The 12,346-nt window shown below is 42.8% G+C and overlaps 1 protein-coding gene across 2 annotated transcripts in view; it reads right to left on the reverse strand.

Moving 5' to 3' along the window:
• The window catches only part of ACTR2 (actin related protein 2), a 42,345-nt gene that overhangs the window by 9,781 nt on the left and 20,218 nt on the right, over positions 1 to 12,346 (reverse strand). For both annotated transcript variants that reach the window (XM_073339472.1, XM_073339473.1), the window contains one exon: positions 993 to 1,065. In XM_073339472.1, coding sequence (XP_073195573.1) covers positions 993 to 1,065 — 73 coding nt within the window. The remainder of the gene's footprint in view (positions 1 to 992; positions 1,066 to 12,346) is intronic.

Consider the following 12,346-nt stretch of genomic DNA (forward strand, 5'->3'; position numbering starts at 1 on the left):
GAATTGTTGCAGATGTTTTTCCCTTTTTTAAGGGGGAAAAAAAACCCCACAGCTGGTACTGAATAATATTGTTTCAACCGTTTTTCGGCTAGCACTTAAATTTGTAAATATAACCATGTTCAGTTGTTAATATCTTACTCTTAACATGTAGTGTGGCAGAGCAAATTTATACCATTCTTGACATAAAAGCTGTGATAACAAATGTTATTGCCAAAAGGCTGTGCACATTCTACCATTTAAAGGTAATTTCACCATGCTACTAATAAAAGGTGTAAGGAGTCATGTTATCATACACATATGCTTGGAATTAACTCTCTTTCAAGTCCAAGGGTTAAATCCAAGCCCCACTGAAGCCAATAGCAAACACCCAGGGGTTTCAACAGGGGCAGGATTTCACCTCCAGTCTCTTAACTCTCAAACTCAAATTATGATTTATTCCAACTTGTCCATAGCAGAGAAGTCTACTTCCTTCTCTTGCCCCAGAAATAAAACACAGTCATCTTAATGGTTTCACAACTTTTAGGCAATGTAATTTTGCTTTCATAAAATGAAATCAAATTTAAAGGACTTGTTGAAACCTTTTCTTGAAAACTGAAAATATGCTAAAGACTTTCTGAAAATGACACTTTAAACATCTGAGATACAAGGACAGTCACTTTATATATTACCAGGTTTTAGCATTTACAAACAAGAATCCAGTGTTATTTTTATGGGGAAAAGAGGAATAAGCTACGGACCATGAGAAGAACTACTCATGCGGATGCTCATCAACCCAAAACTCTTGATGAAGATCCAGTCAGCTAGGCTCAGTTATGCTAGTGGTGAATTGGGACCAAGATCTTTTCTTTGTTAATAGCTAGGGCTGTCAATTTTTTTGAGTTTATTGCGCGAGTTAACTGTGATTAATGGGCAGCCCTATTAACACCATATTAAGACTTCAGCGAAGCAATGCATTTAGATATTAAACGTGCTAAGTTATAACCTTCACCTACCTTGGGCATACAAAGTAAGAACAGCTTGAATGGCTACATATACCCCAGAAAACTGGTATGTCTCAAACATTACCTGAAAAACAAAACAAAACAAAAATAAAACAAAAAACAACAAAAATGAGTGTCCAAATAAGGAGGAAATTCTTTAAAGATTTATAGCAGCTTAAAAGAAAAGTTTACATCTACTGTAATTATTAGGTGATCGAAATAATACATGTTTGCTACCTTTATTGGACAAATATTTTGTAGCATTATGTTGCATGTTGGGGCAACAACTACATGCTTTGATTCTTTGTACCCATCAGTAGCTTCTTGTAATTGCATTTTACACAACCATTCCGTTTTTTAATAAACTTCAGAAAGTGATTTATTTCACTCCAATAAGCAACACCTAAATTCTTACATAGCACTTGCGCATTCATACAATGAGAGGAAATATCAGTACGCAGAGTTGCTGTAGCCGTATCAGTCCCAGGACATTAGAGAGAAAAGGTGGGTGAGATAATATCTTTTATTGGACCAACTTCTGTTGGGGAGAGAATTTTTCGAGCTAAGACAGAGCTCTTCTTCAGGTCTGGGAAACGTACTCAACTGTCACAGCTAAATACAAGATGGAAGAGATTATTTAGCATAAGTAATTAACATATTTCAAGGGACCAATCAAGGTAAGGCGGCCTGTTAACACATCTCCAGTCAGAGGGGAAAAGGGAAGGGGAGAGAGGCTGCTGGGCAGGGAGTTGTTAGTGGGTTATGGATTGTAATAAGCCAGAAATCCAGTGTCTCTGTTCAGTCCATGATTTTTAGTGTCTAGCAAAGTTATGAATTTAAGCTCCCAGGCTCATCTTTTGACAGTGTTGTGCAGGTTTCCTTTGAGGATGAGGACTGATGGGTCAGACAGAGTGATCGCTTTGTGAAAAGTGTTTCATTCACAGGTGACAGGATATTTTTGTCTTTTATCATTTTTCTGTGAGAGATCATTCAAGAGAGTAGTGATTGTCTGGTTTCACCCACATACACCTCTACCCTAATATAACACAGTCCTCTGGAGAAAAAATCTTACCGCGTTATAGGTGGAACCGCGTTATATTGAACATGCTATGGCGGGCCGGGTAGGGAAGGCTGTGCCTTCCCAAACAGCCAGCCCCACCCCCTATCCGACCCCCACCTACTTCCTGCCCCGACTGACCCCTCAGAACCCCTGACCCATCCAACCCCCCAGCTCCTCGTCCCCTAACTGCCCCCCCCGGACCCTCTGCCCCTTATCCAACCCCCCAGCCCGGCCCCCTCAACACACCACTCGGAGCAGCATAGTATCATTATATTTGTGTTCTATCGGATCGCATTATGTCGGGGTAGAGGTGTAGTTGCTATTGTAGTGTGTAGTGCACTGGATGAGGTATACCTCACGTAGTGATAGGCATGTGTCGGTCCCACAGATCTTGAAAAAATGGTAACTAATCTTTCTGTAACTGTTGTTTGAGATGTGTTGCTCATGTCCATTCAACAGGAGCGCGCGCACCGCATGTGCTGTTGCCGGAGATTTTTCCCCCTCGGTGGTATCCATCTGGCCAGCTCTAGCGCCTTCTGGTGTCGTGCACTTATGCGCTAGCGTAAAGGTGCTGCCGACCCCACACCACCTCAGTTCTTTCTTGCCAACCAACCAGGAGAGAGTGTTGTGGAATGGACATGAGCAACACATCTTGAAGAACAACAGTTATGGAAAGGTTAGTAAACATTTTTTCTTCTTCGAGTGCTTGCTTGTGTCCATTCCACGTCAGATGACTCTCAAGCAGTACCCAAGGAGGTGGGCTCAGAATTCATGGACATGCAGACTACAGCACAGCTCTCCTGAACCTGGCATTGTCTTGAACCTGTTGAGTGATGGCATAGTGGGATGAGAAGCTATGCACCAATGACCAGGTTGAAGCAGATGCCTTGGATTGGAACCTGCACAGGAATGCTGCTGAAGAGGCCTGAGCTCTCATGGAGTGAGCAATCACGATGGCCGGAGGTGGGACATCTACCTGCTCATAGCATGCCAAAATAGAGGAGGTTATCCAGGATGAGAAGTCCTAGGCTGAGGCTAGTAGGCCTTTCATCCTTTTTTCTACTGCCACAAAAAATTGCATGGATCTGTGAAAGAGTTTAGTCCTCTTGATGTAGAAGGCCAGGGCATGCCTAACATCCAATGAGTGATGCTGCTGCTCTTCTGAATTCTTGAGAGGCTTCAGAAAGACAAATGGCAGGAAAATGGCCTGATTGCTTTGAACTGCAAAACAACCTTTGGCAGGAAGACCGGGTGGGGGCACAGTTGGACCTTATCCTTGAGAAACACAGTGTATGGTAGCTCTGATGTAAGGGCTTTGATTTTAGAGGGCACAATGCCAGTGGTTCAAAGGGAGGACCTGTGAGCCTCAACGGAACCAGGATTAAATCCCACGGGGGTGGGATTGGCTTGCGGACCGGAGGATAAAGGAAAGGCCTTTAAGAAAGTGGACTGCCATTTCATGAGAGAACACTAACCTGCAGTTCACCTCTGTGTGGGAAGGCCAAAATGCACCTTGATAGACACAAGGGCTAGACCCTATTGCTTAAGATGGAACAAATAATCCAGGATAGACTGAAGGGAAGATTGAGTCAGAAAGTGGTCTCGTTGAGACACCCATATTGAGAAACACTTCAATTTGGCGAGGCAGGTAGCCCTAGTGGATGGCTTCCTACTACCCAGCAAGACCTGTCAAACTTGTTCCAAACAGGCCTGCTCCTCTGGGTTCAGGCATGTAACATCCATGCAGTTAGGTGAAGGGAGCTGAGGTTCAGGTGGTGTAACTGACTGATCTTGAGAGATCAGGTCCGGGCAGAATGGGAGCAGAAGTGAGGTTGCTACTGATAGATCTAGCAATATGCTGAATCAGTGTTGGCGTAGCCACACAGAGCCTATAAGAATAACTCTTGCTTTGTCCAGTTTGATTTTCAGAAGGATTTAGTGAACCAGATGAACCAGGGGGAATGCATAGAATAGGAGTTCTGTTCAAGGAAGCAGGATGGCATCTGAGAGGGAGCCTGGGCTGTGCCTGCTCAGTGAGCAAAACTGCTGGCATTTCCTGTTCTGCTTGGTCGCGAAGGAGGTCCACCTGGGGAGACATCCACCTTTGGAAGATAAACCTGGTGACCTCTGGGTGAAGGGACCACTCGTGGTGAGAGGAGAAGGATCTGCTGAGGAGATCCGCCAGTGCATTCCAGGGTTCCAGAAGATGGGAAGCCTCAAGGTGGATGGAGTGCTTCGTGCAGAAGTCCCATAGACAGATGGCCTCCTGACACAGGGCAGAGGAATGAGCTCCTCCCTGCTTGTTGATATAGAACATGGCCACAGTGTTGTCTGTCAGAACTTGCACGACCTTGCCTGTGATCCAGGAAAAGAACACTTAGAAGCTAAGTGGGTTACTCTGAGCTCCCTGATGTTTATGTGCAGGGAGAGTTCTTTCTGGAACCATAGGCCTTGAGTCCTGAGGCTGTCAAGGTGGGCTCCCCAACCTAGGTCTGATGCGTCCAAGACTAGGGACGCTGATGGCTGGGGTACAACAAAGGGGACTCCCATCATCACAAACGATGATCCTTCCACCAGTCGATGGAGATGAGGACCAGGGATTGAACAGTAAGCACCTAGTAGCCCAAGTAGTATCTGTTTGGGGAATAAACTAAAGCTTGCCATGTCTGCAGGGGCCTGCAGCGTAGCGTTGCATTGCGGACCATGTATTTGCACACAGCCATGTGTCCCAGTAGCTTGTGGCAAACCCAGCCTATCCTGATTGGGTGGACCATGACCTTGCATATCAGGTCCAACATAGTCTGGAACCGGACCTCTGGAAGGCTCTGCCTTGGGTCGAGTCGAGCACTGCCTCAACAAACTCTATTCTCTGAACTGGAATAAGAGTTCATTTTCACTCGTTTACAAACAGGCCCAGCACTCAAAAGGTGGCTTGGACTGGGCTGACGCTGTTCTTTACTTGAGCCTCTGTATGACCTTGGATTACTCCGTCTTCGAGGTACAGGTAGACCTGAATGCCTTGCTGTCTGAGGAAGGCAGCTACCACCGCCATGCACTTCATGAAAACCTGAGGGACAGTGAACAGGCAGAAGGGAAGAGAGGTGAATTGATAATGAGTCTGGTTTACAATAAACCTGAGATTGATTTCTTCTGTGGCCACGGAAAACAGAAATGAGAAAGTAAGTGTTCTTCAAGTCGAGGGCGGTGTACAATTCCCTGGATCCAGAGAGGGAATGATGGAGGCCAGAGAGAGACCATGCATAACCTCAGTTTCTTGAGACATCTGTTGAGACAACGCAGGTCCAGGATCAGACAAAGGCCCCCTTTGGGATTAGGAAATAACAGGAGTAAAACCCCTTCCCTCTCAAGTTTCAAGGTATCTCCTCCATGGCCCCCATCCGTAGGAGGGTCTGCATCTTCTGGCCAAGGAGTTGCTAGTGAGAAGGCCTGCTTGGGCCCACCAAAGTACGTATCAGACCCCAGCAGGAAGGTTGAGGTGAATGGAATCAGTTGACAGTGCTTGTAATCTTTCCTTTTTCTCTTATAGGGGTCCTGTCTCGGAGGCGGAGCCAAGAAGCATAGCAGCTGTTGAGGCCTTAAGTGCTTTCTTGAGGCAGACAAAGCATAGAGGCCTAGGATCCTGAGGGTAGACCTTGAATCCTTCAGACTACGTAGTCTTGTGTCCCTCTGCTCTGAAAATAGTGAGGAGCCTTTGAAATGGAGGTTCATTGGATAGACTGGAGCTCCTGAGGGATTCCCGAGGACTGAAGCCAAGAGCATCATCTCACGGTGACAGAGGAGGCCTTTGTCCTAGCCACTGCATCTGCTGCGTCCAGTGCCGCTTGAAGAGAGGCTCTAGCAACATTCTCTCTTTTTTAAGAGGCCTGAGAATTCCTGCCTTCAGTCTTGGGGCCTGGAGTCCTTAAATTTGGACAGGGAATCCCACAAATTGTAGTTGTATTTCCCCAGTAAGACTTGCTGGTTTGAGATATGTAGTTGTAGACCACCTATTGAATAATTTTCCTCCCAAACAGATCAAGTTTCTTTGCATCCTTCTGTTTCAGGGTACCACTCAACTGCCCTGTCCGTCCCTTTCGTTAGCCGTCCATACAACAAGGCGCCCAGAGTGGGGTGAGAGTACAGATACTCATACCCGCTGGCTAGCACATAATATTTCTTCTCTGCCCTCTTCGAAGTGAGGGGGAGGGGAAAGAGAAGATGAAGTCTGCCAGAGGTTTGATCGGACCCATTACTGCTACATCCTGTAAATTGGTACTTGAGTTGGTACTGGAGTTGGGGTCCGATGCTGGTTGTGGAGGAGTGGGAGTCCGCCTCTCAGAAGTAACTGAGTAGAAACGTTGGGAAGGTGGATCTGGTATGGGGGAAAAACACCAAAAGTTCCAGAAGGGCCAATGCATAGGCCACTGTTCTTCTCGCCAGATACCAGCAGGAGGACCCGTACTGAGGTGTGGCGGCATGTACCACGGGGGGCCCTTAGGTTGAACACAGGGCTCCGCATCAGACTCAGATTAAGAATCCTCTTTAGGTGTCCACGGGAAACGGTACCTCTCGCTGCCTCCAATCGGTACCGAGGGTCTGGTGACTGGTGTTGGGCTTGGGATGACATCTCAGAGGACAGAAGAGTGGGCTTGCCTCTAGAAGGAGATGGTGGGCCTGGAGCCAGGGAAGGAGCTTGGAGCACCATACTCTCTCCTGCTAGAGGACAACGAAGCTAGCAGCTGACCTAATGGTGTCAGCAGGACTGGGAGCATCTAACGTGGAATGGACATGAGCAACCACTCAAAGAAGAAAGGTGTACTGTAGGAGGGTGTTGATCACTGTAACAGTGGAGATATGTCTGCAGGTTTTGTATCTATTGTTCTAGCTGGGTCTAGTGCCGCTTTGAGCTGGTGTGTCCTGGTCTGTGGAGAGCTTGCAGCTGATGAGCTTAGAGAGGTTGCGAATTCAGGAAAGATTTCTGACACTCCACCATAAAAGTAGATCACATCATGGAACAGGCCACCCAAAAACCTCAAGAGAACCTGCTTTAATACGCAAATAAAATCCCCTCTACTTGTCAACTACCACACTGGAATCCATACAGGGTATCATCAAACAATTACATGGCTTATTACAACCATCTATAATCAACTAACGACCCCCTTCAACTGCCCTCTCCCCTCCCTACTTGAGGGGTGTTAATGGGTCACTTCACCTTGAATGGTTCCTTGTGTTTGCTAAACAATCTGTTCTACCTTGTACTTATCACACTTTGAGTAGTTTCCTAAACCTGAAGAAGAGCTGTGTGTAAACTCAAAAGCTTGTCTTTCTTACCAACAGAAGTTGGTCCAACAAAAGGTATTACCTCACCCACCTTGTTTCTCTAGGACCTATCCGTGTAAGTTAATAAACATATTCCACATTAATTTAAGCGGGGGAGGGGGGAAGGGGAGGGTTTAATGCTTGTAAATAAAACCCACACACCACTTTTTTCATAGCTTTAGTGAACTGAACTGTTTTTCAAAAAACAAAGAAAAAAACAACCACAACTAATTGACGAGTGGGAGGCAGCCATGTACTTCATTACTGCAATTTGACTTTGGAATGAAGTTAGACAAGGTGGGTGAGGTAATTTCTTTAATTAGACCCATTTCTGTTGGTGAAAGAGAGGGGCTTTCGCGCTTCCACAGGGCATGGAACCTACTGTTTGTTAAAGGTGTGCATTCCTGTCACTTTCTGAAGATCATCTAACTTTTTTTCCTGTTGCCAACGTCTATTTGACTCATTCCTTCAACTGTCTTTTGTGCGATATACAGAAGACAGACCCTATAGCTGCAATGTAAGAAATAGGGCCAGCCCCTTACAATAAATCTATTCACAGCACCAATCGTGGGCATCGGAGCCTGTACCACAAGCTATTTTATACAGCTCTGCCTTCCTGTTCCCTGTTCTTGGTGAAGATAGAATGGACTGCAGTGTGGCCAACTCATGATTTTATCATCAGTCTCTCAATATTTGGTGTTTTTCTTAAAGCACCAGCTGCTGGAATGAAGAGATTGCATGAGATTCTCAGGTTTCATTATTAAAAAAAAAAGCAGAGTGCATGGTTGTGAAGAAAATTTTGAAAATGTAAGCGAATGTATCCTAAAGCTTGAGAAACCAGATAGCAAATAAAAAGAACCCAAAAATTACTATTTAAAAATAATAATGTAAATTTCTGAGGCCTTGCTAAGGATTCTTAAATTATATAACATTTTAAGAAAAACGTTTACTGCATATAATACGAAGTAAAGGTAACTTGTCTTTCAAACACATTAACATCCTGCTGCTATAGGCAAGTATAAATGACACAGACTTCCTGGATTTAAAAAAGCAATATGTTAAAGTCAGGCACAGTTGAAATCGTACAGCTAAATAACCACAATATTTAATAATACCTTGCAAACGTGTATCGTTCTAAGAAAAGCACTCATCAAAACCTACACAAGTTAAATATCAAAGAGTTCTTATCCTGTGCTCTAGCTCTCCTTAACCATTAATTTGCCTTTAGCTTATAATTTTAAATACAGTTTGACTATTTAAAGAAACAGACTCCACAGACTTAGGACAGTGCTTCATGGAGTTGTTCTTTTATCCAGTTTACAGCGAAGGCAAGAAAGACTGAGTGAACAAAACACTCCGTTTATTACAGCCATGAGTCACAAGTGATTGACCACTTCCCCTTGTCTCAGTATGCTATTACCAGAGCAGAAAAAACTGATAAGAATTCAGAAGCTTTTAGCATTCAAGACTGGTTAAACCAGAAATGCTCTGACAGCTGACTACTTAAAACAAACAGCTCTAGGAAAAGATGACATTTCACTTCTCTTAAAATATCTAAATGAATCAAGCACTGACTTTTCCCAACTTCTCCTTGGCACTGTTTCAAAAAGTCTGCTGTTAACAGGGCTCGATTTAAAAGATTGCCCAGTTTCACAAATTTGTTCCTTGGCTGGTTAAGATCTACAGTCATATTTCATAGCTTTTTTGCTCAAGTTTTAGTGATCTGCAAAGTATGTCTCAATATTTTAAAACAAGTTTGAAATTAAGGGGGCATTCTTTTTTAAAGTATTTTCTTTCCCTTGCCCCCCATCACTCTCTGGCGTACAGTAGAACCTCAGAGTTATGAATGGCAGAGTTACGAACTGACCAATCAACCGCACATCTTGTCGGTAACCGGAACTGCACAATCAGGCAGCAGCAGAGACAAAGGGGGGAAAAAAGCAGGTACGGTACAGTACTGTATTAAACATAAACTACTAAAAAAATAAAGAGAAAGCAGCATTTTTCTTCTGCATAGTAGAATGTTTCAAACCTGTATTAAGTGAATGTTCAGTTGCAAACTTTTGAAAGAACAACCGTAACATTTTGTTCAGAGTTACGAACAACTTCCACTCCCAAGGTTGTTTGTAACTCTGAGGTTCTACTGTATAAGCCTTCAGATTTCTCCCATATAAAGTATTGTACCATGTCTTCTCCTCCTTCTATTAAGTCTCTAACATTAAAAGACTCTACTGAACTCCCACTTGACCTCTCCTCCCAGATTTTACTTTCTCGATTTTCAAAAGGCACAAATGACAGCTAGATGCTTAACTGCCATTTGTGCTTTTAAAAATCTCCCCCCAGACCATACTACTGCTGTTCTATTGTATATGAGAGCAAAACACTCCATGAGTTACAGACCCCATTTAACCAAAAAAAAAAAAAAACCACAACCCCAAACAACTCAACACATATCCCTCACAGGGTCAACACTACGAAGAAAGGAAATGAGCAAAATTTACTTTTACTGACCTCATTTTTTAACAGTAACTAGGCTAATTCTGCAATGAGATAATGCTGTGACACTTAGTTGGAGTTTAAAAATAAAGTAATGCCAGCATATTTAGGAATTGCTGCAGAGATCTTGACAGAAAAAGTGCTATCTTGTATGGTTAAAAATTGACTATCCAAAGCCTGCTAACCCAAGTACACTGTAAACAAAACTGGAAAGACCAGCATACATTTTTCCAAAACATTTGCGTGAGCATGATACATAGGAAGACGGAAGTCAAGGAGTACGAAATGTACAAAGATCAGGCTGTGGAGCACCTTGCTGTAGGGTTCTTAAAAAACTGACTCCGTGATGTGGAAGACAGTTTGGTAGAATACCTACTCACCTTCCACATTCAGGTATGTGCAAGATACCACAAGTTAGGGGTAGGGTTCTGCAGTGGCCATGATCTAATGTGCACAAACACAGCAGTTCAGTAAGTTACAAGGCAGAAATAGTATTCTACCTCAAAAGGGAGCGTGGGAAAGAACAGCAAGCAAAACAAGAAACTGTCTGAGCTTCTAGACCTCAACTGACACAGAATTACTGCTGTTCCCAATCTGTATGAATTCTACTGCTCATAAAATGAACCAAAATTGTAATGGGAGAAAGGTATGTAACAATTTCTATCTGCCCATAATCAGAATATGCATACAGGATTAGTTACTGCGTTCGCATGTTCCACTATATTCCTGGAAAGATATACTTTTTGCAGTAAACACATAAGACTTCTGTTTTTAGCTATGCTTATTTCAGACATTTTAGACTTATTTTGTTTGACATCTATAATTGCAGTCTCGCCACACCACATTTGACAAATCTGATATCCAAATAGCGTCAAGAATATTCTCCTCAAAATAAATCTTTGCTTCTATTAAAGTTATTGTTTTGTTGCCAGTCCAATGCCTTTCTCCAAAAATGGCAGGAGCCCAACAATAAAGCACTGGAAGCTAGAAAAAGAGAATGCTCTAGAATACTAAACAATGGAGTTGTAAGGGGTGACAATGCCAAAGAATGCTTCCACCACACCACAGAATACACCACAGAAAGGTACACAACTGGGCTGTTCCTCAGAGGGGATGTTACAGGTGTGAGAATTTAACGGCTATGCAGAGGTTGAGACAAAAGTTACACAAAGACACTTATAAAGCTAATTACACTGAAGAGCAAAGCGGAAATTGTCTCTAAGTATGTTCTGAAACAAACCACGGCAGTGCTTTAGCATTGTCAGTGCAGACTAGCCCTAACAAAAGCCAGGCAGACTAAAATAACGGTTAGGATTTCTCAGGATATGTTAAGTGTACACAGTCAAAATGACTTTTCATAAAAACTCATTTCAATTAATCATTTCTTTAAGAAGCAATTGTGTTGCATTGCACCAAGGATTTCATGATAAATATACCAGAATTATTATAGCTTCATTACATATTATGAAACTCTTAACTCAGTCTTTCATCTGATCTCAGATTGGCCTCTCATTCTAGCTTCAAAAATAGAAAAAAATTGGACAATGTTTTGATTCTTTTCCTATAACATTACCTTTTAAAACTAGAAAGATTTGATTTCATCATGCTGTGATCAATACAAAAGCTGAGGCATTAAAAGAACTAAAGTTTTTACTTCACTCAAAAAACTATAAAAGTGTTTATATAAAAAGGCTAAATGCTCCACACACACAAAAAAAATTCTTAATTCCCTTGCTCATATTTCAGGTTTACGTTCTCTGAATTGGTGTAATAAAGTACGGTAATTTCTCCCCAGGGAAGACTATGAAACAACAGAGTATAGAAAATACATTTCAGAAGTTATAGTGAGCTCAAACAAGATAATTTTGTACTAGAATAATCACAACAGAGTCTTTGGATAAGCCATGTTAGGATATAGATATTCAGGCCTTTCTGTAAAGGCCTATACTCTAAGAATTTAGGTGTATTCTCATCACTTAGCTAGTTATAGAGGTAGAAAAGAAAGGATCAAAAATCACTGTCTGCTGGTGTAAGGGCCTTCTCTTACTGTGACAGTCATATCCTCACATTCCGAACTAGTCACATTGAAAGAAGGTGCTATTGGGCTGTTAGGAATACAATCCTGTCCTGATAATGCCAATCAGCCCCAGAGAAAGGGAAGGGCCTAGAAGATGTAAAAGGAAACTTAGTTTGATAACATCCTGTCTGGCAAGAACTCACCTATCAATAGCTGGGATGTGAAATCCTCATTTCTTTGTTGTTCTATCACTGTAGCACCTTCTTTCAATGTGACTAGTTTGGAATGTGAGGATGTGACCGTTCACTTCCCAGCTTATGGCTGCCTCTGTTGTTTAGCCAGAGATCTTAGCCTAAGAACAGGGCCTCAGACTGTCACAGTAAGAGAAGGCCCTTACACCAGCAGACAGTGATTCTGATTCTTTCTTTTCTACCTCTATAACTAGCTAAGTGATAAGAATACACCTAAATT

This window comes from Lepidochelys kempii, chromosome 3 (assembly GCF_965140265.1).
Source record: "Lepidochelys kempii isolate rLepKem1 chromosome 3, rLepKem1.hap2, whole genome shotgun sequence".
Classification (NCBI taxonomy): Eukaryota; Metazoa; Chordata; order Testudines; family Cheloniidae; genus Lepidochelys; species Lepidochelys kempii.